Source organism: Oreochromis niloticus, linkage group LG9 (genome assembly GCF_001858045.2).
Source record: "Oreochromis niloticus isolate F11D_XX linkage group LG9, O_niloticus_UMD_NMBU, whole genome shotgun sequence".
Classification (NCBI taxonomy): Eukaryota; Metazoa; Chordata; class Actinopteri; order Cichliformes; family Cichlidae; genus Oreochromis; species Oreochromis niloticus.
The window spans coordinates 27,048,766-27,075,973 of record NC_031974.2 but is presented as its reverse complement, the minus strand read 5'-3'; the positions used below and the strand labels follow the sequence as shown (position 1 = coordinate 27,075,973).

At 42.4% G+C, this 27,208-nt stretch overlaps 3 protein-coding genes across 3 annotated transcripts; 2 read left to right on the top strand and 1 right to left on the bottom strand.

Moving 5' to 3' along the window:
* The first annotated feature begins 278 nt into the window (after positions 1–278).
* pabpn1 (poly(A) binding protein, nuclear 1) lies at positions 279–14,263 on the top strand. Its single transcript, XM_003459487.5, is given in 9 exon segments — positions 279–765; positions 4,236–4,344; positions 5,333–5,400; positions 6,112–6,218; positions 7,876–7,963; positions 8,497–8,648; positions 13,952–13,989; positions 13,992–14,072; positions 14,075–14,263. Coding segments are annotated over 9 exon segments (849 nt in total). The 5' UTR covers positions 279–630; the 3' UTR covers positions 14,146–14,263.
* Positions 14,264–15,202: 939 nt separating this feature from the next.
* On the bottom strand, positions 15,203–18,936 carry ngdn (neuroguidin, EIF4E binding protein). Its single transcript, XM_003459485.5, has 11 exons — positions 18,782–18,936; positions 18,442–18,501; positions 18,255–18,326; positions 17,881–18,018; positions 17,707–17,791; positions 17,502–17,554; positions 17,248–17,362; positions 16,902–17,076; positions 16,138–16,291; positions 15,481–15,544; positions 15,203–15,372 (listed from the first exon to the last, which is right to left on the bottom strand). Exons 1-11 carry the CDS (start codon positions 18,800–18,802, stop codon positions 15,353–15,355), a joined length of 957 nt encoding a protein of 318 aa, XP_003459533.1. The 5' UTR covers positions 18,803–18,936; the 3' UTR covers positions 15,203–15,352.
* Positions 18,937–21,678: 2,742 nt separating this feature from the next.
* Positions 21,679–25,262, top strand: cebp1 (CCAAT/enhancer binding protein (C/EBP) 1). Its single transcript, XM_005465067.4, has 4 exons — positions 21,679–21,732; positions 22,228–22,298; positions 23,027–23,326; positions 23,417–25,262. Exons 2-4 carry the CDS (start codon positions 22,296–22,298, stop codon positions 23,720–23,722), a joined length of 609 nt encoding a protein of 202 aa, XP_005465124.1. The 5' UTR covers positions 21,679–21,732; positions 22,228–22,295; the 3' UTR covers positions 23,723–25,262.
* The last annotated feature ends 1,946 nt before the right edge of the window (positions 25,263–27,208 follow it).

Here is a 27,208-nt window from a genome sequence, read left to right as displayed (position 1 = left end):
GTGGCATATTTAAAACAAAGGTCACTCTGGGGGAGACAATCTATGTGACACACTCAGATGTGATTGGAATTAATTTGCTCAACTACCTTTGCCAGTTTACTTATGATTGATACGATATAATGGGCAGAAGCGTAATCCAATTAGAGGCACACATGCGATTTCGGAACCGGAACGTCCTGTTTCATTAACCAATAGGAATGCAGCTAAGACCGAAGAGGTTGGTCTAGAATCCTCGGTTAGCGAATGGGAGGGAGATTCTTACGCCTGCAGTGATCCATGGCTCCGCCCCTGGCTTCCATTTCTGAACTGAAGGGACGCCGCCGCTCTCGCGTATAGCCCTCGCCTTTTTTTATACACACGTTTAAGTAAATAAACTAGGTTATCTGTCGTAAGTTAGGACCATTTCCTAAAGGTAGCGTGAAACAGTAGTCCCCGTTCATCGTGGTATGCTGTTTGAGTAGTAGCTAGAAGTGAAGCTAGCATTTTATTCCCCATTTTAACTTTACTAAGCGGCGTTTTCCGCCGTTTTTTTCTTTTCGCCGCCCCGCTCACTCTACCCCCTTGTGTGTGAGTAGGGGCCTGCAACGTTGGTTTGGCCACGAGGCGCGTCGGTACAGTTGGAACAGGGCGATGGCGGAGTTCGGTAACGGACTGGCGGAGGAATCTCTGCTAGATTCAGACCCCGGACATCCCGAGCTGGAAGACCCGGGTGTCGGTGACGAAGAGCCGGGATTAGAAGAGGGAGAGGCCGCAATTGAAGACCCGGTAAGTGAAGGGCATTGTTTCTAAAGTGGAAACCCACATGTATACCGAGACACTTTGTGGTCGTGGCGGAGCAGCTAGTAAAAGCAGGCGAACAATTTGTTGATTTTTTTTCCACCCTCCACACGAATCTTGGGTCACATGCCGTGTGCGTTACTGCTATCGCCAGGTCTGTGTTAACCGCCATTGTGGTTCACGCAGTGCAGTAGAAATGGGTGGTGACATGCGTGGTGTCGGCAGCCATCTTGGCGCAACAGCGACGCCAGTTTCTCTGCGCCAGGGAGCAGCTCGAGCCGTTTGTGGGGGTGGGGGGTCCTTGTCGCAAAAAAATGCGAGACGGAGATGCAGGAGACAGTTAGGGGCGAGGGTAGGACAGGCCGCCGCCATTAGCCGCCGCCGCTGTGCGAGTCTACCTCCTTAAGAAGGCGACCTGCTAACGGTAATGACCTCTTTTTATTCCGTTTACCTTTATCATTTAACCGGCTGCGGCTGCTGCATTTCAAGCGCCGGTTTGTGCACACGCGAGCGAGCGGCCGCAGGTTATCGTTAGCTTAGCAAGCCCGACCATTAAAGGCTGCGGATAAAATGACCAGCGGACCTGTCAGCCGTAATCAGCAGTCACGAGATGAAATGCGGCATTTGCACCTCAAGCTGTTGGGCCTAACAGCAGCTGGCTTGGTAGCCGTGAATATTAAGCATGTGATAAAGGGGCTTGGTGGCTAACATGCTAGCGTATTTTAACAAAGCTGGGGTGGCAGTAGCAGACGTGCACCTGACCATCTTTGTCGCCTATTTTTCGGCCGACAATGGGGGTAGAGTCGTGAATCGCTGCTTCTTGGTGTACACCCTGTGTAATTGTTGAAAATGTACAATTTGCATTAATCAGCCCAGTTAGTTTTTAAAAATATATATATATTATTATTATTTTTTTCCATCGTGCAGCTAACACACGAGTGCACAATGGCTGGGATTGTCTTGAGTGACCAGGTGAGGGTTTTGAGGATGTCGGCCAGTGAAAGCGTGGCGTACAACGCAGAAGAAAGGGGCTGCGGTATTTGAGGGGCTGGGTTTGCATCCTTCACTGTTTGGTTAGAGCAAGAGAAGGGGGGGGAGTGAAAGAGCTTGCACTGAATATGCGACAAGACGAGGCAAAAAAAGAAAAAAGGGACAGAGAGAGAAAAATTGGATTCGCAACGTGCCAGCGGTGGATGGCTCATCCCAGCGGTCCTGCTTTGAATGTTGATCACTTCCCAACCATCCATCATCTCAATGTTGGTGATATGTGTCAGAGCATCAGGCGCGTGAATACACGCCGACCGAGAAATGATGGCGTCTTTATTAGCGTGTGCAGCGAGTCGCTGTGCAGTTTTATAGCCCGCTGCGGTGAGAAGATCTGAATTTATTACAGTCCGGTCTGTGTCGCTGCACCCAGTTTCACAAAGAGCTTTTTCATTACAATCCTGTCAGTAGTTCTGGATCGAGCTGGAGTGACTCCCACTGTGCTGCAGTGCACCACTGTCAGACAGGAGGGTCCACTTCCACATGAGGGCACAGCCAGCTCAGTGTTTATCTAATAATAATCTAAGTTTATTGGCATTATTTAGTTTTGTGGGGTTGACCTTAAATCTCATCCTCATCTCGCTGCTTCATCTTTCCAAAGTGGCTCTCCAGCAAAAATGAACACATTTTCTTAGCAATTAATATGCATATGACCATGTAGTGATGTATGCTGTTCCAAAATAAACCGATAACAAAAGTTCCTTTTTAGGCTAAGGTGGCATTTGTGTTATAAATATATTTTTGCTTTGTAAGCACTTAAAGAGTGAATGTTACCATGTTTGCACATTATTTTATTAATCATGTGGATATTTGAAGTGCTGTTCGCCAACACTGTCTTTGGGGCTGGATACTTAACCTTGGTTGGTAACCTTTATTCATATATGTGTGTGTGTGTGTGTGTGTGTATGTATGTATGTATGTATGTATGTATGTATATATATATATGTATATATATATATATATATATATATATATATATATATATATATATATATATTTCTGCTCAAGCATATCGTGGCCTGGCGGTCCTCTTGGTAGTAGTTTTAAGGTCGCCTTTTGACTTGTGGGAGGTACCTACTATTAAATTTAGGCAGGATGGCAGGGTATACTGCAAAATGTGGGGCATGAGAGTGAGAATAACTGTAGTGCGCATGCAGTGCAGGACTGGATTGAGGGTGCACTTAAACGTGGAAGAAGTCCCAGTACAGGGTTTTCCCTGAGGTTATCTGAGGCGCTTAGGTCCTGTCTGGGATCTGGGGTTGGTTGTTGGTCTTATTCAAAGTCTGGATCATGTTTTTTGACTGTTGTCGTTCCCATATTTGGATTTTTAAAAAAGCTGGTAATTCTTGTTGGTCACAAGTGTTAATATTAATTTGACCCAGAGCTGGTCCTGTCCACCATGGAGCCAGAAACTTGTGAGCAATTTTAAATGTGAATTATTACACACTTCCAACTACAGTGCTTTATAGAGGAAATTATGATGTGGGTGTTTAAAAAAATGCACCAATCAATTTGAAGCTATGTAAAACAGTATTTTACAATTGCATCACAGCCAGAGTTCATTAACATACAGATGGTTAACCCAGTTATATGGATTGGTGACTATTTTGAGGTTAATTTCCCACCGTGTTTCAGCTTGTTTCATATGATGATTTTCTATAGACTGGGTGAATACCAACTTTGTGTGTATTATGTGCCTATTGCAGGAACTAATGACTGCACTGAGCTTTGATTCTCTTGCCTGTAGTCCAGTCCTAACAGTATTATGTTGCTATTCAGAAAGTGCAGGTTTGTTATCACACACAAACCCACACACACAACCTCCCACGCATCTTCTCCCAGTTTTAGTTTATAAACAAAGTTGCCCTTTTGGCATTTTTAAATGTAGCCTCATGTATACCTGGGTTATCAAGATAAGCTGGACAGTGATGCACTGCAGTATCCACTTCATCCTCCCACTGAACTTGGAAACACTGACATTCCTTTTTGACATGTGGGGAAGCACTTCATGCTGCTAATGTTTTTACTTTTACTCAAAGTCCTCTCTTTACATTTGTTTGGCTTACAGCGTCCTCAGAACTACTTGCATGCTTTCCCTAAGCCTTTTTGTGGTTCTGCCTAAACCTTGCACATATGGATTTTACGACTTGTAGCCAATATAAAGTCTCTCTTTATACCGAGGTCATGTCACGGTCACAGCACCATTTCTTTCGCTAGTTTGCCAAATGGGTGCCTAAAAATATTTCCAGGATGTGCACGAACTTGATCTCTTTCTGATTTATTCATTAAATCATTTTAGATTTGGAAGTTGGTGCAGATGGCTCCAGCAGTAATTCGCATTGTGTGATTGTGTTGTGTTGAGCTGTGCACATGATGGACTGACATCTCTGATGGAATCTGTGTCTGTGCTGCAGGAGCTGGAGGCAATCAAAGCCCGAGTGAGAGAGATGGAGGAAGAGGCAGAGAAGCTGAAGGAGCTACAGAACGAGGTGGAGAAACAGATGAATCTGAGCCCCCCACCAGGTGCGTTTTCTTTTTTTTCCCTTCCAAGGCAGACGCCTTCATTTTCCCCCCATCTGTCCACATTTGCCTTCTCGTCTTGTTCTGCTGTCACATTATCCAGTGAGGGGAAAGTACCATAATCATTTCAGTCTCATTATCTTTTGCGTGCCCGCTTAGAAATAATCTCACTTAGTAAATGTAAATGCTACACTCATTTTCAAGCAGTGACCCCAAACCAGTTTAAGATGTACATTAAAATATGGGTTCACTTTAATGCTTGGTTACAAGTTCAGTACATGTCCTGATTCTCCCAGTTTACCACGAGCACAGTTAAGGTTTGGAAAATAACTTAAATGCTGCTGCTTCTCCTGTTTTCCAGACACAAAAAGAGAAAACAGCAAAAAATGAAATAAGCGAAGAAAAAATTAGCTTTGCCTGATAATATACTCCTCAGGAATATATACACATTTATATAATTTACAATTATAGATTTTGTAATCTGTAAATAATTCATGTGAAGTACATTATTTTAATATTCAATTCCATGTTTTTAACCCTCAGAGATGGATGTTTTTAAAAATAAAACAAACAACAAAAACTTATGTTCAGTCCCAGTTTGCAATGCTCTTATGTCCAATCTTAAAGGTTAAATCTAAACAAATGCTAAAATAGTTTACATCCTTCAGAACTTTATATAACGCACTAATCTGAATGTGTGTCTGTGTCAGTATATTTATGTTGCTTAAATGCACCATGTGAAGGAGAAACTATGATTTTGTCATTCTTGTGTAATGACAAAACTCTTGAATCAATTGTCAGCTCCATTTTTGCTTTATACCTTTCTCTTGGTGCTGCTCATCCATTTGATTTCGTTTTTTCATGGACTTTTCAGTTGTAGGTGCCCTACATCTCAGATTTGGAATTAAAAAGCAGTAATTTGAACTAATATGTGTTCCATTTCAATGTTGTTTCCCATGTAGATTTATTCTGTCCTCTCTCCTCTGTGCAGTTGGCCCTGTCATCATGTCCATCGAGGAAAAGATGGAGGCAGATGGCAGATCTATTTATGTCGGAAATGTGAGTAACTCTTTGTCTCATGCAGATTCTATTTTGGCCACATTGTGTCTTGATTCTTGTTGTCGTGTCTGACATGACATCATGGAAATAATATGACGGGGGAAAAACCTGTTGTGACACTGAATCATAAGTACTGGCCCTATTAAAATCACACTCCCGTGGTCAGACTTTTTTGAGTCTGTGCATAGAAATCGCCTTTGTGCCTTTGATCGATCCTGCAACCAGTACAAGATTTATTCAAGGTGTTATCACTTTGGACTCTTACCAAGTATTTAAGCATTCAGGATACTCTGAAGAGTCTTTAAACAATGAACCAAAAATGAGTGAATGGGTTATTAGATGAAAAATGAGTCCCTGGTGCTGCGTTTGGTGCTTTCCATTTGCTACTCTGACATAAAGCAGTGAACTGGTGGGGCACCCAGGCAGCACCTTCTGTTTTCAACCTTGGAAAATAAGTCTGGTGGTTTGTGGGAATCTTTTGGGTGTCTGCCTCACTGGTATCGCTCAGACAATTTTAAGGCAGCTTTTTACTTTTGACCTGGTTTTGTGTCACATTGTAAATACACTGAGCGTTAGTTTTTACTTTTGTGCTTTAATATTTTTGCTGTTGTTGTTTTGTGTTTTTTTTTTTTTTTTTTTAATGTATAATACAGCGTTGGTGACGCAGCTGTCTTGATGCTAACACTTTTATATATTTTTTTCTGTCTGCAGGTGGACTACGGTGCTACAGCAGAAGAGCTCGAAGCTCACTTTCATGGCTGCGGTTCAGTAAACAGAGTCACCATCCTATGTGACAAATACACAGGGCATCCCAAGGGGTAATGATCAGAAATTCTACAGTGAAATGATATTATTGCATATTGGTAGCTAGTGCTGGGCGATATGACGATATATATCGTGTGGACGATAGAAAAGTGTCTATCGTGCCATTTGTCTTCTATCGTTTCTATCATTTCTAACCCTAATTTTATAAATTATTACATAAAATATATCATTAACCCTTTACAACCGGTCGGAGCAGGCACACTCCGTTTTGCCTAACTAGTTTTAAATCCCTGTAGAACTGGAACCAGGTAAGGTAGCGCAATAATTCTTTTTGCATATGAAACCGTAGCAGTTGTACTTACATCTTATTCCATTAGCTTGTCCTAAGTCATGGTTTCCTTCCACATATAGCTTTGCAAAAATTGCATAAAAAGCACTTCCAGCAACAAAAACATAATATTCCAGACTTGCAGCAACAAAAACAATATTCCAGAAACACGCTTTGCCGATCCGATCAGCTGTTCATAACACTTCCTACGTTGGAATATAAGTCAGCGCGAACTATTGCATGTCTGCCATTACCTGTCCGAAACCAGAAGTGACTTCATTTTCGCAGAAAATGTAGTTTTTAAAAAGTCATGTTTGACTTTATGCTTTTCTGTATTGTTTCTGGGATGCTTAGAAGTCAAATGACACTGTTGGAAATAGTTTATTTTGATGCACATGCTGTTTTTTTGCAAATTTGCATTATAATAATTTTCATTTTTCCTGTAGTATATAAAAATTAGTGTATCTCAAAAATAAAACTATGAAGACACTCAAAATAAATTTCTCGTGGTTGGAAACTATTTTGCAACTTTTTTGTATTTACAGTTTTGAGGGATAAGCCCCTTAAATTTCTCTAACTAGAAATATATGTAAAAAACAAAACAAAAACAATTTTAAATTTTTTTGTAGTTTATTGCACTTTTTTGCAATTTATGTAGTTACTATGGACTTAATGCATACATATTATTAAAATTTGGGCTATAACGGTTGTATTGATGTATAGCAACTTGAAATGCTCCCACAAATGGCACTACAGCATGTTAAATGTAAAGATAAGCTCTGGCGGACTTGGTTCTATGGTAGGTCTTAAAGGGTTAAATAGCCTGTGGCAAATATATTAGTGTTGTCTTCTCACTATACATACTTTTAACTTTATGCAAGAGAAAATAAAGTATAAAAAAAATGATATTTTTCGCAAAGAAATTCCGTCTTGTGGTTTTGCGACATGGTGCTGCTTTACATGCACCCGGATTTGCGACATGCTTTACGGTAACTCAAAACAAAGACTGCACCCTCTCCACTCGCTGTTTACAGACTGCATACTTTCCAGATGACCACAGGTCAGGTGGTATATCGTGATATATATCGTTATCGTGATATAAAATAATTCATATCGTGATAAATATTTTTTCCATATCGCCCAGCACTATTGGTAGCTGGATCAATTAAGAGTATGAGCACATTTTAAAAGCTTCTCTAGAGCTGGAAAGTTGATTATGATTCCTTTTATTCATTTCATATAAATCACCTGCAAATAATCAGTTTTATCTTTGGAAAAATAAGTTTTTCTTTAGTAATTACAGAAGTTTTTTTTGTAGTGCTTTTTGTTTATAGATTAGTTTTACTGTAGCCAAGTGATTGATTTTATTTTTCCCCCTGCAGGTTTGCCTATATTGAGTTTGCAGACAAAGAGTCTGTTAGGACAGCCATGGCTTTGGATGAGTCACTTTTCAGAGGAAGGCAGATAAAGGTGAGACATTTTCTAGGTTAAATATCTCAGCTCCTTGAATCGAGTGGTAGTGGGTTTTTTACACTGTGTGGATCTGAGAACTGTCAGTTTAAACCTGAGACTTAAATTTCTCACAGAAACATGATGATCGTCCACCTCAAAAAACTTTGCAGTTGCAGCATGAAGATGAAGATTTTATGTTTGTTGATGGGTTTTTTTTGTTGTTGTTTGTTCTTTTTTTGTTTGTTTGTTTGTAGAAATGTGGTTTCAGTGTCTGACCTTCAATTTATTGGCTCTTTTCTGGTCAGAGTTTCCCCAATATTGAGACTGGCAAGTCTAAATTGGAAGGTTATCTGTCTTTCTTGCTGTGGCAGATGATTAGAAGCACTGATTTTAAAAATACAAAAACACAAAATTGAAGCTAAAAGGCAAGGTTGTGTGTTTTGTGAGTTTTTACTACAAATTAAGAGGAAACAAATTTTCGTTCAGTGTGAAAGCACAGAAGATGGACTGTTTGGATGTTGTGGTTTATGCAAGGTCCCCTTTTTCTTTAGGTGGGCGCTAAGAGAACAAACAGACCAGGCATCAGCACCACAGACCGTGGCTTTCCACGGGCTCGGTTCCGATCACGGGGAGGAAATTTCTCCTTGCGTGCACGCTACTACAGTGGCTACACACCACCTAGAGGCAGAGGACGGGCCTTCAGGTGAGCTGACACAGAGACATCCTCATGTCTGACACCAGGGGAGAACACATTACCTGCATGCATCCCACTCACTGTTTGCACTGAAAGGGAGCACAGGAAAAGCGAGGCAGACAGTTATGATGAGCCAGAGTTGACACTGCTGTTAAAGATGGATTACGGCTTCTGCATGTAATGTTTGGAATTTAGAAGTCCTGAGGAGACCCCGTTAGAGAAGGCGCCGGTAGTCAGGCAGAGGACAGGGATTATAATATAATAGACAACTTGCCTAATTAGTTTGGGGCAGATTTTCAGTTTGCTAAGGAGAAAAAAATGATTGACTGGACAGAGGGCCGGTGGGTGACATTTGTCACGTCCCTCTTAATCTGAGCATGTGCTTGTCCAGTTTTTAATTCTCTCCGAATTAAAATTGATTAGTATAGAGAAGGTAAGTACAGAAAGAGCAAAAAGCCCCTTGAACATAGGGATGGCCAATTTGAGAAGATTATCATGTACGAATCTAATTTAGTGAAGATGACATCATTAACTATCGTTTCCCCTCACCATTACAGCTTTTCTCAGTACCAGAGCTGACAACTGCATTGTACATATAGGCTGTGTATCCTGGCAACCATATGAACAGCTAGTCATGTGATCGATCATGTTGGATTAAGTCTGTGCAATGCAGTAACAAAGTTTGATCAGATTAGCCACCCCTATCTGATACAGAAGTAAAAACTGTGCGACCTGTGGCATAGAATTAAAAACACACTCATCATGATATTATTACTTGTATATCAGTTGCTATACCCCCCCTTTTTTTTTTTCCCTCTTTTTATTTTATTTGGTTACATTCATAGAATAAATAAATAACGTTCTTGGATAACAGTAGGGTTGTTTTGGACAGACACACATTGATGTATTCTGTAATAATAAAGGCAAAAACACAACATGTAGCAGGGCTAGCTGGTTGTGGGATTCATTGCATGCTGCATCACATTACGACCATTTCAAGACGGGCTGACAGACTCGGTGCACACCACCTTCTTCCTCCCAGGCTGCACATGCACTCTGCATAAATTGGATCTGTTTGGGCCACTGCCAATGAAATTTCTGCAAACTTGACGGTAGTGGAAAGTTACTGGTGCAAAGCTGCAGCACTTGCACTGATGAGGTTTTTAACTTCTTTGGGCCAGTAATAGTGCAGCAGCATGCAAACCATGTTTTTAATAACTGATGTTTGGGCTTTGTGGTGATTGGTTCGCTCACCTGTAGCACTGGTTTACTTAAACACAGCATTTATCAGTAGTTTGCTGTGTCTCAGCAGTGGTGTAGTGAACACACTGATGATTGTGTTGTCTGGAAAATCCAGCAAAGTCCATTTACTGTCATGTGGCTCTGTAAAGAATGAGAGAAAAAGCCTGGTGTTGATCAGTGTGTTGTGGACTGGGATTCTAGTGGCTCTCTACATGCAGTATTTTCACAGTTGCACACAACATCATGATTTTGATGAGCTCCACTTCAGAGTTCTGCTTTGGGGTCCTGTCAGTAGGTTGTTGTGCATCTTGTGCTGCACATGGAGGTAGTCTCTGCAGACTTGGTCGCAGTGCAAGTTTTCAGCATTTTGTAGTTAACATTTTCCACCTGAGGTGAAAGTTTTTAAGATCTAGTGTTGTAATGAGTTCATTCTGTGTTATTGATGTCACCTACTGTTCCTTCATATAAGCTCCACCAAGTCCTTATAGCCTTCTTTTATTACAAAACTCTGTAGAAACCCCACGGTAGAGCTCAGTCTGTGGAGCCATCTTGTATTTTTTTTTTTTTTCTGTTGAGACTGAGAAAGGAGGTGTGGTGCCAAACGCGCTGATCAGCATGCCAACTTCTTCACATCCACTCAGATTTAAGACTGAGAGATTCTGATTTGATTGCCTCTGCAAATCATCTGGAACCTCGAGGGCCCAGGCTCTTTCTTAATACTAGATGTTTAACAAACAACATGTTCCAGTAGAAAGCTGCTGGAACAATGAATCCATTTGCCAAGTTCTTCTGACAGGCCCTATTTAACCTATTTTATCATGTGATTTTTCTATTGTTTCATTTTTGCCCTTGGCCTTAACTGGGATATTTGTGAAATGACTCCCCATTTCAGCAAGGCTGCTTTTGAATAACCGCAGGAAAGGATTCCATCTCTATTCGTTCCTGTGTGTAAGAAAGTGTCTGAACCTCAAGGTCAGAATCTCTCTAATCAGTCTGTGTACTCACTCGAGCCACTCCCACACATACCAAGAAACCCTAACCCTGCTAGTTTACTCACTGGGATTTGGCCTGCGTTGCACGACAAGGCACACAAAGACTTGGGCAGAAACTGAGAGGATTGTATGTTAGATGAAGTCTCCTGAAGTTGAAAGCACTCATAATGGAGTGTTTGCAAGCTGAAAAAGTGAAAGGAGCCTGTAAACGTTATGACTTTAAAAGCTTTAAGTGAGCTTGGGCCTCCAGTCGTGCCAGTCACATTATCTGAGGTTTTAAATATGCTGCTCATTTTGACTCACATTAATGATATATAAATATTTCTGTGGTTTCCATCTGTGATTTGATATAATTGACTCAGAATGATAGAAACCCCCCTCTTGGGTATTACTGGTAATACTACAGTATATCATACTATTATCTTACAGCCTTGGTTCATGTGTAATAATCAGCCACAAAGTGGCTGAACTGGCCTTGATGGCAGAGGCGAGCTGAAGAGCTGTGCGTTTGCTACATTGTGAATTCATCACTAGCCTGCAGTTCATACGCATCCTAACAAGTTTCACTGGTGCCTTGTATTGCTGTGGGAAATGTCCATGGTGAACAAACGCGTAGCTAAAAGTCTTTGCATTGAACTGTTGTAAGCTTGGGAAGATTTCACAGCCCGTGTGACATCTGTAAGTCACGTGTGTTTCGATTGGCTTTGTTTTAGAAGAAGCAGAGATTTTATCAAGGCCCCGCTTTGTGTTCTGTGCCTGATCTGCAGCTGAAACCCGACAGAAAGCCAGAGCACAAAGATGATCAATCATGCTAACGTGCACTTAATTGACCTCTGACTGCACAAAGTCTTTTCTCTGATATTGCATCCATTAACATCATCCTCATCTTCCCAAGCTGCTGTGGTGAAAAGCCAAGATTTTGATGTGAGCCAGAAGATGCACGTACTGAGTCGATGATGTGGAAGAACCTGTTGTTTGTGCCTTTTATTGTGGACGTCCTTGCATGTACATGACCCCCACCTCACCCTCTCCTCCTCCTCCTCCTCCTCCTCCTCCTCCTCAACCTCCTCCCCACCCCCACCTCCTCAGGCACAGCACACACCTTCCAGCTCAGTTTCAGCTTTCCAGCGTTCACTCCCAGAAACGAAGGTTCATTACTGCAGCCTGACCTCAGCATTTAGCCCATCAACCGCTGGACTTTTGAGTCCCAGTGTGACCTCTTTGTGTTTGTGCTGCTGACTGCGTGTGTGTGCGTGTGTGGGGCTCACTGCCACCTGGCAGTCAGGTGGTGATGCGTGTGGAATAATAGTGCAGTTTGTCCCTTTTTAACTGTGAATGTGTGTGTTTGTGTGCACTGTGTTGCTGGGGGTATATGTGTGGTGCTGTTTGTCCTCAAGGTCTTTCCCCACAGTGACCCCAGAGGCGGCTCTCGCACAGAGAGACACACAGAGAGAGAGAAAGAGGGCGAGAGAGTGCCTTTGCTGTCCCCTCACACCCACACACTAATCATTTTATCTGGAAATTAAACACTTTTCCTCTCTTGACAAAGCTGCTTTCAGCTTCTTTCACCACTATTCTTCCACACTGATTTGTTTGTAAGATCAAAGGCACATTTTTTTTAAAGATGTCTATTTAGTGATTTGTGAACACTGTCCTAAACACACTGTTTTTCTTTATTTTCTTTTATTTTTGACGTAGATCAATCTATTCATTCCCCGTTCACTTTACTTCCAGGACTGAAATTCAGACCCTTCCTCTGCCCACAATCGCACACATGCACATATTTATTTACTACATCGCACCAGGAAATTGGTGTCCGTCTTCTTAAGCCAAACAGAAAAAACTCACCCTCTTTTTCTCTCTCTTTTCCAGGGGCCGAGGGCGAACAACATCGTGGTATTCCCCTTACTAAACACCCTCCTCCCCCATCCCAAATACTTCCTTACTATCAACCCTCTCCCCCATTTCTGTTCCCATATTAAAAAAAATACAAACACACACAATGAAAAAGTCCTTTCCCTTTCCCCAACAATAAAAGAAGAGAACCCCAGAAGAGAGAAAAAAAGACAAAAAAAGGAAAAAAAAAACAAAAACAAAAACACACTTCTCCTGGACAGAGAGACTGGCTGGCCGCAGTGTGAGATTGTGTGTGAGCGTGCTTGTGCAGAGGTTGATGCGGTCGCCCCTGGTAAGGTATACGTTGGCCATTTTGGGGAGGGAGGGGAGGATTACTATGGCAGTGTTTGTTTGTTGTTTTTGTTTTGTTTTTTTGAAGAGGGAGGAAAGGTGGGAATGAGGTATCTGGGGGGGAAAAAAGAGAAGATGATGGTATCTCAGGCTGCAGATGTGTCTCCTTTGGTCTGGCTGTGACCTCCTGCTTTCACACCATCATCAACACAGCCCACCCACTCACCACCGCCTCCACAGCAGGGGGGGGAAGAGAGAAAAAACGTACACAAGAATACACATTGTTCTTCTTTTTTTTTTCTTTTTTTTTTAATGTAACATAGATGTGTGAAACTTCCACGAGCTATCAACTATTTGTGTTACGTTTGTGGTTTGGAGTTTGTCATCACCTGCTCGCACCCTCTCCGACCCCTTGTGTGTCTCCCATTCTCTGCCCCCTATTAACCCTCCTCCCCCCACCCCTGATTTTTTTTTTTTTTTTTCTTTTTCTTTCTAACGTTTCCTCCCCTCCAACCTCTCTTCCTTTCATCACAACATGGATTGTGTTGTGTGCTGTCAGCTTGATCTGTGGACAGTGATGGACCTTCAGTGTTCAGTGGAGTTGTATTTCTTTTTGTTTTGGGGTGGGTTTTTTGTGGGGGGTTATTGGTTGTGCTGCCACATCCTTGCCGCTCGTCCATCCTCGTCAACTTCAACTCAGGCATGGCTACAGCTCTTTTTCTTTTTTTCTTTTGTGTAAATTTTTTTTGACAGGCATCTACTGTTTTTACTTTTTATTTTCGTGCAATCCCTCCCCCTCCCGCCCCTTTGTTCTTCCCCTCCTTCCCTTTGTGCACCTTGTCCCCTCCCCCCTCCTCTCTCTGTATATTAGACCACTTCTTGTCGTTTCAGGTTTCAGGACCAGTGGAGGCTGACAACCCCTCCCCAGGTGGCGCCGGCCCCCCCACTGTCTCCGCAGCATCTCTCTCTCTCTCTGCTCCCGCTATGCACACTCACCCCATCCTGTCAGTGTGGGGGGCGGGGGAGGGGGACAGGGCGACCACAGGCCCGCCGCGGGGGGCATTTACTACAACAGCAAACGCTGATGACGCTTTTAGTCCTTTTCACACTTCAAATGTCTCTCTCACACACACACACACACACACACACACACACACACACACACACACACACACACACACATTGTTAACAAATACACACACATTGTTAACAAATACACACACACACACACACACACACACACACACACACACACACCTGTTCAACATGCACCACAGCACACGGCAGTACAGATGGCACTTAACAGGCAGCCAACCCAACACATGATTTATATACAGAGAGCTGAAGCCAACATAGCTGAGTGGCAGGCAGGTTTGCTTGAGAGCGAGGAAGGCAGGACCAGAGACGAGGGTGTTTTTTGGGGCGCCCCCTTTCTGACTACGCGCAGTGCAGTCACGGCTTGTCTGAGGAAGGCCGACGAGCTAACAGCATCGATTATTAATTAAATGGAAGGAGTGGGCTGGAGTTGTTATTTTAGGGTGGGGAAGTCAGGGTGGGGTTTGTGTGGAGACTTTTTTTTTTTTTTTTTTCCTTTTCTTTTTGAAAAGGGGAAGGGGGTTTGAACAAATGTTTTGCTTTTTTTATTTTTATTTTTAACCCATGAGTCTGTAATTAGAAAAAAAAAATAAAAAGTTGTGTAAAAAGTAAGTGTGCATGTGTGCGTTTATTTGAATTTTACACCAAATTACGGTATTTAAATGTAATTTAACAGTATTCAGCATGCAGTATTTAGGTGGTACTTCCAGGGAGTATTAGGTGTGGCTTTATGTTCAGAATAAATCATTTAATTCTAGTCAGTCATTAAAATACCAACAGCTGAGGTTATGAGGCTTGACGTTACTTGGGTGTGTAGTGTACAGTATATAACGTCCAGCAGTTGTGCAGCTTTGTCCAGGCTGACTGGGCTTTCTGCTAGATCCACTGCATACTTCTTCCCCCACATCATTACAGGTCCCCCAGTAGGGGTTTAATAAGACTACAAAAACTTCCACTGTTTTTGTTCCAATTAATATTACAAGGGCCAGTTTGAGTAGGCAACATGACTGCCCTCTACTGGTGACGTGAGGAAAAAATGTCTTACACTGAGTCCATATAAATGTTTATTTAGAAAGGGGGGGGGGCATTCACTGTAGGATAGAGGTCATGAGGAATTGTTTCTTTATTACAATGTTTACAGAGACTTTATAACAATTAGCTGCTCGTAACAAATTCTTTGTCATGCTGTCCTCGGGTCTAGTTGCGTTTCTTGAAAGCTGAGGAGAGAAAAAAAAGACTGCTATATTTTATTTGAATAAAGACATTTTTAATAAGACTAGTTCACACAGGTTAATTTGGTCTCAGTGGTATTTCAAAGTCCTTACCTTTTCTTTTGGTTTTTTTCTTCATGAGTTTCTTCTTTTTCTTGGGTCGTGGGTTATCCCCATCCTGCACGTACACAGAAAATGTATCAAAACCACATTAAGACTGTAATCTAAATAAAAACCAAGCCACAAAGCTCCCATTCATACTGTACAAAGATGGGCCTGTTAGCAGCACTTTGTAGCTTCTCATGGTGCCCAGGACAAAATCTAAACATAGTACATCGATTTTCCAAGACTTCCTAAATACACACAAGGGTTTTTCCACATCTGCAGGAAGGGGAGAAGACTATCAGCAAGAGGCTGAGCGGCCATTACTCTGACTTATTAGTGCTTTTTATGACAGCAGACAGTTAATTAAGACAGGAAACAGAACAGAGCCACAGCATGCCAAACCTGTGTAGGCACGAAGTGTAGCTGCTGCCAGCAGCACTGCACCAGACAACTGAGTCACCACAGCACTCAGCTGTATTAGCATTTTAAGGTAAACATACCAAACCTCTTGAAAATATCCAACTGGAGCCTTCTGTCCGATTGTGTGCTGGTAGCAGCTCAGGTTTAATCCCAGTCAGTATAAATAATGAAGTCTCAGTTTGGTTTAGAGATTAATCAATAAACAAGGCAGAAGCTCAAAACCAAAATAAAATAATGCAAACACACCTGCGCCGCCTCGCCACCGGTCAGAGCTGTGATGTCACCAAAGTGTGTAATACTGCTCAGCTGGTTGGACATGGCCATCATGCCCCTCTTCTTGGCGTTCCTCTGATGCTTCGGCACATTGAGACGCACCATCATCGACTCCTCGTAGTTCTTCCTGTGTTGATATAAACATTGACCATTTACACAAACCACCAAGCAAAGAATGAAGAAAGATGATGCTGCAAGGTCTTGACTGAAAGACCCCTCAGCACCGTATCACCCCAGTAGAACTCTTTACTCTGAGACTGCTGGTTTACTTGTACTTCCCAGGACATTTAAAAGTAGAATGGGAGGCAGAGCATTCAGCTTTCAGGCCCCTCTTCGGTGGAACCAGCTCCCAGTCTGGATTTTATGTGATTATGCACCTCTATGCATTTAATCATTAGTTGTTATTAATCTCTGGCTCTCTTCCACAGTGTCTTTTGACTTGTCTTCCTCCCTTCACTCTGAGCCTGGTTCTTCTGGAGAGTTCTTCCTTTTAAAGGGGTTTTTTTCCTTCCCACTGTTGCCAAATGCTTGTTTATAAGGGCTTCTCTGACTACTGGGTTTTTTTCTGCATTATTGTAGGGTCTTTAAATCCCTGAAGTGACTGGTGGGATACTCTGCTGTATAAATAAAACTGAATTCAATTACAAATTTATCTCACAACACTTCCCATCTAAATCAAGAAGCAGACATTATGACCACCTAACACCCTTCTGTGTGTAAAGTAAACGAGCAGGAACCTGTGGAGCTCCTCGCGGCTCTCCCGCTCGCTCTGGAAGTCCCGTTTGTCTCTGATCTCCTCTGGGGCGTCGCTGTACTGCTGCCTCAGCTCCTGGATCACAGAACTTCGGAGTGCTGCTTGTCGATGACGCTCCAGCTTGGCCTTCTTCTTGTCTGCCTCTGTCATGTCACCATCTGGAGGTAAAGGTTTTTTCTTTTGGTTAACAAATGAACAGGAGAAAAAAAAAAAAAAAAAAAAAAAAAAATCGCACTGCTACATATTTCATAAGTTTGCTATAACACCCCCCCCTCCCCCGGCAACAAAGCAGTATTGAAGTACTTTATCAAGCAGACCGGTGACATTACCATAATGCACTGGGGCAATCTTTGGTGGTATATATTTCTTGCCACTAGAGTGGGCTGCTTTCTTTTCTGAAGCTGCCTTGTTCTCTGTTTCATCTTCAGACTCAGATTCACTGAGCTGCAAAAAAACAAACAAACAAACAAGCATTTATCTTTCCTACTAATACAGGAAGCTGATGTTTGGATACATGTGTTTACAGTTTGATAATGTGACAATAAGAGAAGGAACCGGAGCCGTCGTGTTACTCAGGTCTTACTTTGCTGACGAGATTCTCTGGATTAGGACGCAGCTGCAGTGGGTCATTTTCAGCTGAAATCAACAAAAGCATCAGACACAGTTACTCCTACCATAAGTGGATAAATGCAAATCTTGCTATGTATGCGTCGAATCTGATACACATCCTTTCAGTCAAAGCTTTCCTAGACTGCACAGTTCTGAAAATCTGATCACTTCGGTCTTACCTAAACTTCCGGTAACAGCCGTGCGCACCAGTTTATCAATCTGATACTTCAGTTTGTGGTCTAGAGGTCGCATCTTCTCCAGGATCTTCACATAAAACAACAACAACAAATCAAGATTAAAACAACATGTTGACTGCAGAGAAAACGAACAGCGTCACTTTTGCAGCCTCTTACCGTTCTGATTGTGACCACTCGGTCTAAGGCATCACTGTCTTTTATTTTGCCTCCTTCTGTCTTGATGCTGATCAGGTGAGTGAGGTCCTGGAGATAGAAGAGCAGCAGGTGGTACCGAAGGTCCAAGAAAGACAAACCCTGCAGGAGGAGAAGGCGGACAAATGGTCAGAAAGGCCTACAGGCTGCACTTCTTTCCCTGATCTAGAGAAATGAGAAGTCCTGCAGCAAGTGTGTCATTACTTTTATTTAACACAGCCTCATTAAAGAGGATGCATCAGTCTTTCCTGCTGCTCTCAAACCAAACTGCACTTTGGTCAGATTGCCGTAAAGACTGGACCTGAGGAGAACTAGCCTTTCAAATAGTCTTTACGCACCTTCGACGTTTTCAATGCCCCATCTTTGACTTTAGTCAGCAGCTCACGGACATGACCCGTCACCGAGGCCACCTAAAAACAAAAGAAATTAGATTTATCGCTTTATTACGGCCACAAACACACATTATTTCTGAGTTAAACGAAACGAACATTACGGGATTATTCTTTTTGTTTTTTAAGTTCTTACCTGTTCAGTGAGATTATTCAGCAGCTGTACAGCTTTGGGCAGATCGCTTTCAATCAAATCCTAGAAGGCAGTTAAATTACATGTAAGATATACAGTATCTGAATTTGTAAACAGTGTCCGTACTGAAATACCAGCTATTCGGCATAAAGGTTTGTTAGCTAGTGGCTAGCTCGTCAGGCTAGCCACTAGCTAACAAACCAACAAACCGCTGTGGCGTCTTCTTTAAAGCACCGAGAAGCGTTTTCGTATATTTGTACATACTAAAGCGGAGTAATGTTCCGCATGTAAACACGATATGACGGCTCAATATATAACAAGGAGCTAACTCAATTTCACTCACGTTGTCAACAGGAGCAGCCATTTTAACGCCAATGTACCCTACGGAAGCCCCAGCGGGACAATGGTGGTACTGAGTTTGGGATAGCTTTAGAACGGTTACAGATGTTACTACTGAGTGAGGCAAAAGAATGGGACACCAGTAGCTTAAATGGCTTCTATATTACATCTATTCATCGTGTAGTGTTTTACATACTGAACGGGCCTGGGTGTTCAACAGGGCCCATCACTAGTGGCAAATTGATGTAATCATTTTTAAAGCACACACTGATAGTATTTGTTTTGGGGACATCGGGTAAAGGTGCAAAGTTTGGTGTCCGTACATAAACAGCTGCTGAAATTTGATCTTTTTAGATTTGCTGTGCCCTGTGAGTCTGCAGAGCATCCTTGGGGGAAGCATAACCAAGCAATAGTTCAGGGTTCTCGGATTCACACAAGGAAGCCCGCTAAGTGCAAATAAAATGCTCTGATTGAAAATAGGATATGATTAGGTCATCCTGATATGATGGAGGTTGGTTATTTACGAGCATATATGGGAGGATTTTCACACTGAATGAAGCTAGAGGAGCAGTATGATCTATCGCTCTAGTTCCAGTTAATACTCTCCCTGTGGCATTTTGGATCCGCTAAAGGCTTTTCAGAGAGCCATTAGAACAACATAATATGGAATGACAGCAATCCAGAGGTAAATGGTAAATGGACTGGTTCTTATATAGCGCTTTTCTACTCTCACTGAGCACTCAAAGTGCTTTATACAACTATCATTCAGGATTTCATCCAGGATTTCATGGTTTTAACTGTATGCTAGTGATTTGGGTTTCTCTGCGGCCGTGGAGATAAATATAACTGGATGTCATCTGTATGCAGTGTCGTAGTACAGTGTGCCTAAGGGTTGCATGTATACCATGAAAAGCACCGGGCCCAGCACAGAACCCTGAGAAACACCATGAGTAACTTTAAGGTGTAAAGAAGACTCATCGTCTTTATGAACAATTTAGAATCTATTCAAACAAGCGCCACACATTTTCTTTAATCCCAGTGACGTTCCACACTCTGTGCTCGCATTGTGTTGTGACCAGTGGTTTCACATTGTGCTGAAGTCCAGTGTGCTGTGTCCGTGTTATGGAGACCTAGAATTCCTGATGGAAACCCATCAAAAAATGATCTGCAACTGGATCAAGGCTTCATCATCATAGTCATCATTATCACCTTTATTTATAAAGCACTTTAAAACAAAAAGAGGGTAATAAGAAGCAGTTAAACAACACCAGCGTTGATGGTTTTGATGAAGTTACTTCAGAGAAGTTTGTCTATTGCTGTGAAGAAGGCTTCAGGAAATCATTCCTGCTGTTCTCCATAAAACTCTGCAATAACTCTTGTTTCTGTGACGGATGAACTCACCTGTCGGGCACAAGAATCCACACACAGATTTCTGCATTAAAGCTTTATTCAGCTGTTTCTTAGATATAGAGTGTTCACATTATTTCTTAATCCAATTTGCACTACTCTTTTGCACAATCACAGTCATACTACTATGTATGTATATATATACAGTTAAGCCCATAATTATTCATACCCCTGCCAAATTTTGGCTTAAAGTTACTTTTGTTCAACAAGCAAGTTCTTTTTTGAGCAGAAATGACACAGGTGTCTCCCCAAAGATAATAAGACGATGTACAAGACGCATCATTGTGGAAAAAAATATTTCTCAGGTTTTATTTATATTTTAGCAAAAAGTATCATGTCCAGAATTATTCATACCCTTCTCAATAATCAATAGAAAAGTCTTTATTGGCTATTACAGCAATCAAACGCTTCCTATAATTGCAGACCCGCTTTTTGCATGTCTCCACAGGCATTTTTTCCCATTCATCTTTAGCAATGAGTTCCAAATCTTTCAGGTTGGACGGTCTTCTTGCCATCACCCTGATCTTTAGCTCCCTCCACAGATTCTGAATTGGATTCAAGTCAGGACTCTGGCTAGGCCACTGCAAAACGTTAATGTTGTTGTCTGCTAACCATTTCTTCACCACGTTTGCTGTATGTTTTGGGTCATTGTCGTGCTGAAATGTCCACTGGTTCCCAAGGCCAAGTTTTTCTGCAGACTGCCTGATGTTGTTGTTGAGAATCTTCATGTATTGCTCTTTTTTCATGGTGCTGTTTACTGTGATTAGGTTCCCTGGTCCATTGGCTAAAAAACACCCCCAAAGCATTAGGTTCCCACCACCATGTTTGACAGTGGGGATGGTGTTCTTTGGGTTGAAGGCTTCTCCATTTTTATGCCAAATGAAGGCAACATCATTGTGACCAAATAATTCAATTTTTGTTTCATCTGACCATAACACTGAAGACCAGAAACCTTCTTCTTTGTCCAGATGAGCATTTGCAAAGGCCAAACGAGCTTTTGCATGCCTTAGAAGTGCCTGGAGAAGTGGCGTTTTCCTTGGTCTGCATCCGTGGAACCCAACAGTGTCCGTTGGACTGTCTGCCTTGAGACATTGCCACCAGCAGAGCCCAGATTCACCAGAATGGCCTTGGTGGTGATCCTTGGATTCTTTTTCACCTCTCTCACTATTCTCCTGGCCAGCACAGGTGTCACTTTTGGCTTCCGACAACGTCCTCTGAGATTTTCCACAGTGCGGAACATCTTGTATTTTTTAATAATACTTTGCACTGTAGCCACTGGAACTTGAAAACATTTGGATATGGCCTTGTAGCCCATTCCTCACTTGTGAGCAGCCACAATGCACAGCTGCAGGTCCTCACTGAGTTCCTTTGTCTTAGCCATGAATGTCCACAGACCACCTGCAGAGAGTTGCTGTTTTTCACCTGTTGAGTTGAGTAAAACAGCTATTTCCAATTAATCAGGGTAATTAGGATGCTTTAGAACAGCTTTGACTATTTGGAATGGATGGAACTTTGGATTTTCCCAGAGACGGTGACAGTTTGTAAAGGGTATGAATAATTCTGGACATGTTACTTTTTGCTCAAATGTAAATAAAAGCTGAGAAATATTTTTTTCCACAATGATGCGTCTTGTACATCATCTTATTGTCTTTTGTGATACGCCTGTGTCATTTCCAGTCAAAAAATAACTTGCTGGTTGAATAAAAGTAACTTTAAGTCAAAATTTGCCAGGGGTATGAATAATTATGGGCTTAACTGTATATGTGTGAAATCTTTGCACTAGTATTTTATTCTTTATCCGGTTGCTATAACGCAATAATTTAACCTTATGGGATCACTCAAGTATCTGTGCAGAGGAGATGGTGTAAATGTAAAAGAAATGGGAACACTTCTTTGTTTCTTTTTGTAAATTTAAGTGTGTGTGTGTGTGTGTGTGTGTGTGTGTGTGTGAGAGACACAGAGAGAGAGAGAGCGGCAGGGAGAGAGAGAGAGGGGAAGTGATTGTGATAATTGAGGGCCACCTGTCTATCTCCTGTCTTTCAGAGCACTGTCAGCCACACAGCCTGAGGAGGACCTAAAGAGTATCCTGAGAGTTTGTGGAGCGATCGGTCATGGTGAGTGAAACTGTAACTTTGTGAATGTGTGGAGAGATCTGAGCAAATCGATGAGAAATGCAACCTTACCGAAGCAACAGGGAAGACGGAGCGCGCAAGAGATTCGACGTTTCTTTGAAAGCGTGAGGAAGAAGAGCTCGACAGTGGCATGAAATAATTTACTCTTTAAATATAGTTTGTAGTCTATGATGCAAAGACTGTACGTTTAAAAGAGAAGGGGGGGGGTAAAGAGAAGAAGGCAATAGCAGCTTACAAACTAAGACTCACAGCAGTGCTGTCAGAGTGTTTCCACGATTTATTTGCAATTTAATTTATTAGTTGAGCTGTTTGATTTTGTGTTAGGGTGCATCTGAGTGTAGTAACTTTTAAAATAGAAGAACGTGTGTACTGTGGCAGAAACATCCCCATTTACCATCAGTGGTGGAAGAAACACTGAAATCTTCTTTCTGAAGATGCCACACCTAAAAAACCTTTATCCGTCTTACATCACTCAAAACAACAAGCAGGCAGTGTAAGGTAGAACGAACGAGCCTGTTCAACATGTAGCATCAGGACAGAATGTGTGACCGCGTAATTAAGCAAGTGAGATTTTTGTGTTGCTGAAAGTCTGTTTTATATACTGTAGAGTAATTGACAGCAACATTCAAGCAGTATATGTATTTTTTAATGCTTAAAGTATTAAATGAGTGTTGGAAGTAAACTGAATCTTCCTCTGGCTTCTTCTACAGATGTCTGATTCCAGGGTGTCCTCTGTCATCCAGGAGTGGGTGAGCTCCTTCCCAGGTCAGGCGCACAGCCAGACCCTGAATTCTGTTGCTTCCAACTCGGCCGCTTCCACCAACCAGATGACGCAGATGGATATGATCTCGTACGGCCAGTCTCAGGGGATGATAAGGGGGGGTGGCGATGACAGAGGGGCCGAGCAGATGATGGGACTGTCGTACCTGCCGTACCCGCCGTCCTGCCTTGGCACCGGCGCCAGCGCGGTGAGCACGAACCACCACCAGAGCCACGCCAGCACTCAGCAGGTGAGAGAAGCATTTAACAGCAGGTCACAAAGTGTTTCATACAAACCACACTCACCCACAGCTTTAACGCATGTGTGCTGTTCACTCCAGGACTTCTCCCCCTTCCTCCTGCCAACTCTGCGGGCCCCGGTGACCAAGAGGAGCATCAGCAAGGATAGCGCAGAGTACCGCCTGAGGCGTGAGAGAAATAACATCGCGGTGAGGAAGAGCAGGGACAAAGCCCGCAGGAGGATCCTGATGACCCAGCAGAGGGCCAGCCAGCTGCAGGAGGAAAACCAGAAGCTGCAGATGAGGATAGCACAGCTGACACAGGAGCTGGACACTCTGAAACACATCCTGTCACAGCGGCACCTGCAGGCCGCCGAGGAGGGAGCAGCCGGGCAGTCCAGCATCTGACAACAGCCCGAAACCTCGTTGGTACCTGATGTTAACGCCTGATTACAGGCTTCACAGTGTGCCTCAGTAAGGCCTGCGAGACTCACAGTGAAGCACCTGTTGGAGCATTTTCACGAACAAACATTTGTGATCATGACAAAATCACCTAGAGGAGGTAATGCTGGGTATAAAAGTTGTTAACTGTAGTTTTATATTGTAAAGGAAACCGTAGCTTACTGGCAGTGTTGTGGCTACTATTTAGTACATCGATGTCCACATTTTTAATTGTTCTCTTACCCCCAAACTTTACATTTCTGGACCTCACATGTTGAGCGTAAAAGGTTCAAAATGGCAAAATGAACACTTCCAATCTGCTGAGAGTTTTGACACATTTGGACACATTCAGCATCACACAAAAGGAGCACTGTACTAAACGTAGCTTCTCATGACAAGCACCCAAGATTATCTGCTGAAGTAAACTAACGCCTTCAGGCAATTCGTGTTGTGATATATAAATAAAATGAACTGAAGTGAATTGAAATGACCGCTGCAGGAGGTGGGCTTTATGATCTGTATGTAGCTAATGCTAAGCTGATGCTACTGTTAAAGTGCATCCTGGCATACTTTTGGTAGCTAAGCGTTAGTTAGCTAAACGTTAGCAAACCTTTGCTTTAAAATTTGATTTTATGGGGTTGTAAAGGATGATAATAATAATAATAATAATAATAATAATATACCATCCTCCATTTTTATTGAACATGTAGATACACTGGGTTTTGATACACCTCCTGTGATTGGACAATCAAAGTCATTGAGTGGAGTTTAGTGTAGGAAAATAGCATGTTTTGTTGGAAAATAGATCAGTAGATAAAATGAAATCAATTGGAATAATAAAAGTTTGGCTAATAAAAAGCCTCCGTAGGCTATGATGCTGCACAGCAGGTGCTGTTACTGTTTGGTCTGAATGTAGAGGCTATTTATTTTCTAATGCAGGAACTTGAGGCACACAGCAAAAAAAGAAAAAATAGAGACAGTCAATACTGAATTTTAGTCATGTGATGGAGGACTTTGGTTTAAACTAAAATGCAGGCGTAGATATAATAAAAGGTAAAAAAGTGCGCTGAAGGACACAAACTGGTCAATAGTTTATCTGCAGATTGGAAATGGTGGTTCCTGTTCACATATGGGTACAACTCGTGGACCCCTTTAAACAACGGAAAAAAGAGTCCCGCTGTGTGCCTTGGACCGGCTGGATATGATTTGATTTAATAAACATTGCCTAATCATCTACCTGACCTTTACCGTCTTCGTCAGAGCTGATTGTAAGCGTTGTTGCCCAACGGAGTTGCACAACAACCTGTGGTTTGAAGAGGATTCGATGAAACAGAGAAAAGAGCCTCTCTCTTCTAAAATACAGCATCAATCCCCAGTAAATACATGTGTGATTACTTGAAATGGTTTCAAATGTGTAGCGAATAATACACTGTTAAAGTGAAAAGTTGAAGTGCTGCCAAATGTTTGTTTTTTTTAATAAATAAATGATTGCTTGTGCCTATATGAAGTCATTGTCCTCTATATGTCATATTATCTGAACACACACACACACACACACACACACACACACACACACACACACACACACACACACACACACGGGTTGTAGGTTGAGGGGTTCCTCAGATACTCTGTGCAATAATTGCAGAGCCACTCCCCACCCTCTTCTGCCTTATCTAACACCGAGTTGTGTAAATGATGCGTCTCATTGGTCCTCCGGGGCATCCTTCACCCGGGAACACGGCGTACGCCTGTCACATTATTTACCATAAGTTGTCTACCCACAGAAACGGACGTCATTGCCATGGACCGTTGTGCACCAGCGGTTTCCCTTTGTGGGATGGGCAAAGATTTCGACACAGCGGAGGACGGAGATGAGGAGCGCAGAGATAGTATCAGTGTTTTGGGCTGCCAGGGCCTTCCTGTGGCTGTGATGGTAGTGAAGGGACACAGAGATAGGAGCCAGAGAGGAGGAGGAGGAGGAGGGGGTGGGGGTGACGAGCCAGACCCTTAAAAAAAATGTATTAATTTTTTTCATGGTCCTGTATAACATTTTAAAAGTAAAAACAAAACAAAACATTTGCTTTTTTTCCCCTGAAGAAATTCAGATGTATTTTTATGTTTTAAACATATTCAGAACTTGCATAACGCGACTGATAAGTGAGACCGAATGAAGTGGTATGGGAAAAGATTTTTACACAATAGGACATGTGTCAATAACCTCCTCGTAGAGGCTGACCTCAGCTCAGCGCTTGATGGCTTTATTAGACACATAAGGGCAGCAGAAAAATGATATCGGCATCATTTTATGATCGTATCTGGTGCACACAGATTATACGAGTAACCCAACTTTGGCACCCTGATTTCGCTTGCTTCCTACTAAAAAGATTTAAAAGGAGCAGTCGTGTAAATATATGGGGATGTGTAGAACCATCTTCATGTTTTTGGATTTTAATCAGAAAGGACGGTGAAAGTGTGATGGGGGCTTCCTGAAGCTTGCTGCGTCCTCAGAGGCGTATGAAGATTTCTTGTGTGACCATGTCTGTTGAAATGTCCCACAGCGTTGTGTGGGGCAATCTGTGGTCCCAGGACTGCAACATCTCCACAGAGTGAAGAAAGACTGTATTTCACCTCATCCCTACAGCGTTACTCAACAGCTGCAGACCATACGAACCGCACAGCCCCACTGAAGCAGCTCCAATCTCAAAGCTGCTGCTGATCAAAGGTGCGTGTGTGCTTTCTGGGTGGCTCGGCTGGACTTTTGTCTCAAGAGATCATCAACACACACGCACACACACAAAGCAGTGTGATCTGTAGTCCAAATATGGCCAGAATGAGTGTTTCACCCCTTGTTGCAGTACTTCCGCTCGCTGCGAAGTGCTGCAGTCAGAGATGCTGTTTCTTAGCTTTAGAAAGACTCTAAGGGCTGAGATCTATTTTTTTTTTACTGGTCTCACTAAGACAATCAATAAGAGAAGGTCAGGTGAGGTGCTTTTATGACATAAAAAGCTAATTGTTCTACTTTATACCTTTTGCTTTTATTTGATATCATTCACAGCTTCCAACAGAGGCCCTCTAACTGTTGAAGAGCTCGCATGTAACACTTCAAGGGAAAGTGGAAGCTGTCGCCATCTTTGGTTAAAACAAACAAAACAGAACGTGGAAAGCACGACCTAATGAGGACTCGCAGTTCAAATGCATGGCATGAATAAGTGACTTGGAAACAAGCGTAACCCCTGCTGTTTAAAGCACCGCCACAGACTTCTTTACATTTACAGTAGCATCAAGTGACATCTACTGAAGTCAGACTTCTTGCACTAATGGTGGGTTGCTGCTGCTGCATCACCAGAGGAACAAGCCGTGTTGGTGCCATCATGTGTAGCCTTTCAGTCATTACTGGCTGACACAGCACAAAGTGCTGTTATCTCTGTGTGCCAGTGGATATTTTGTCCT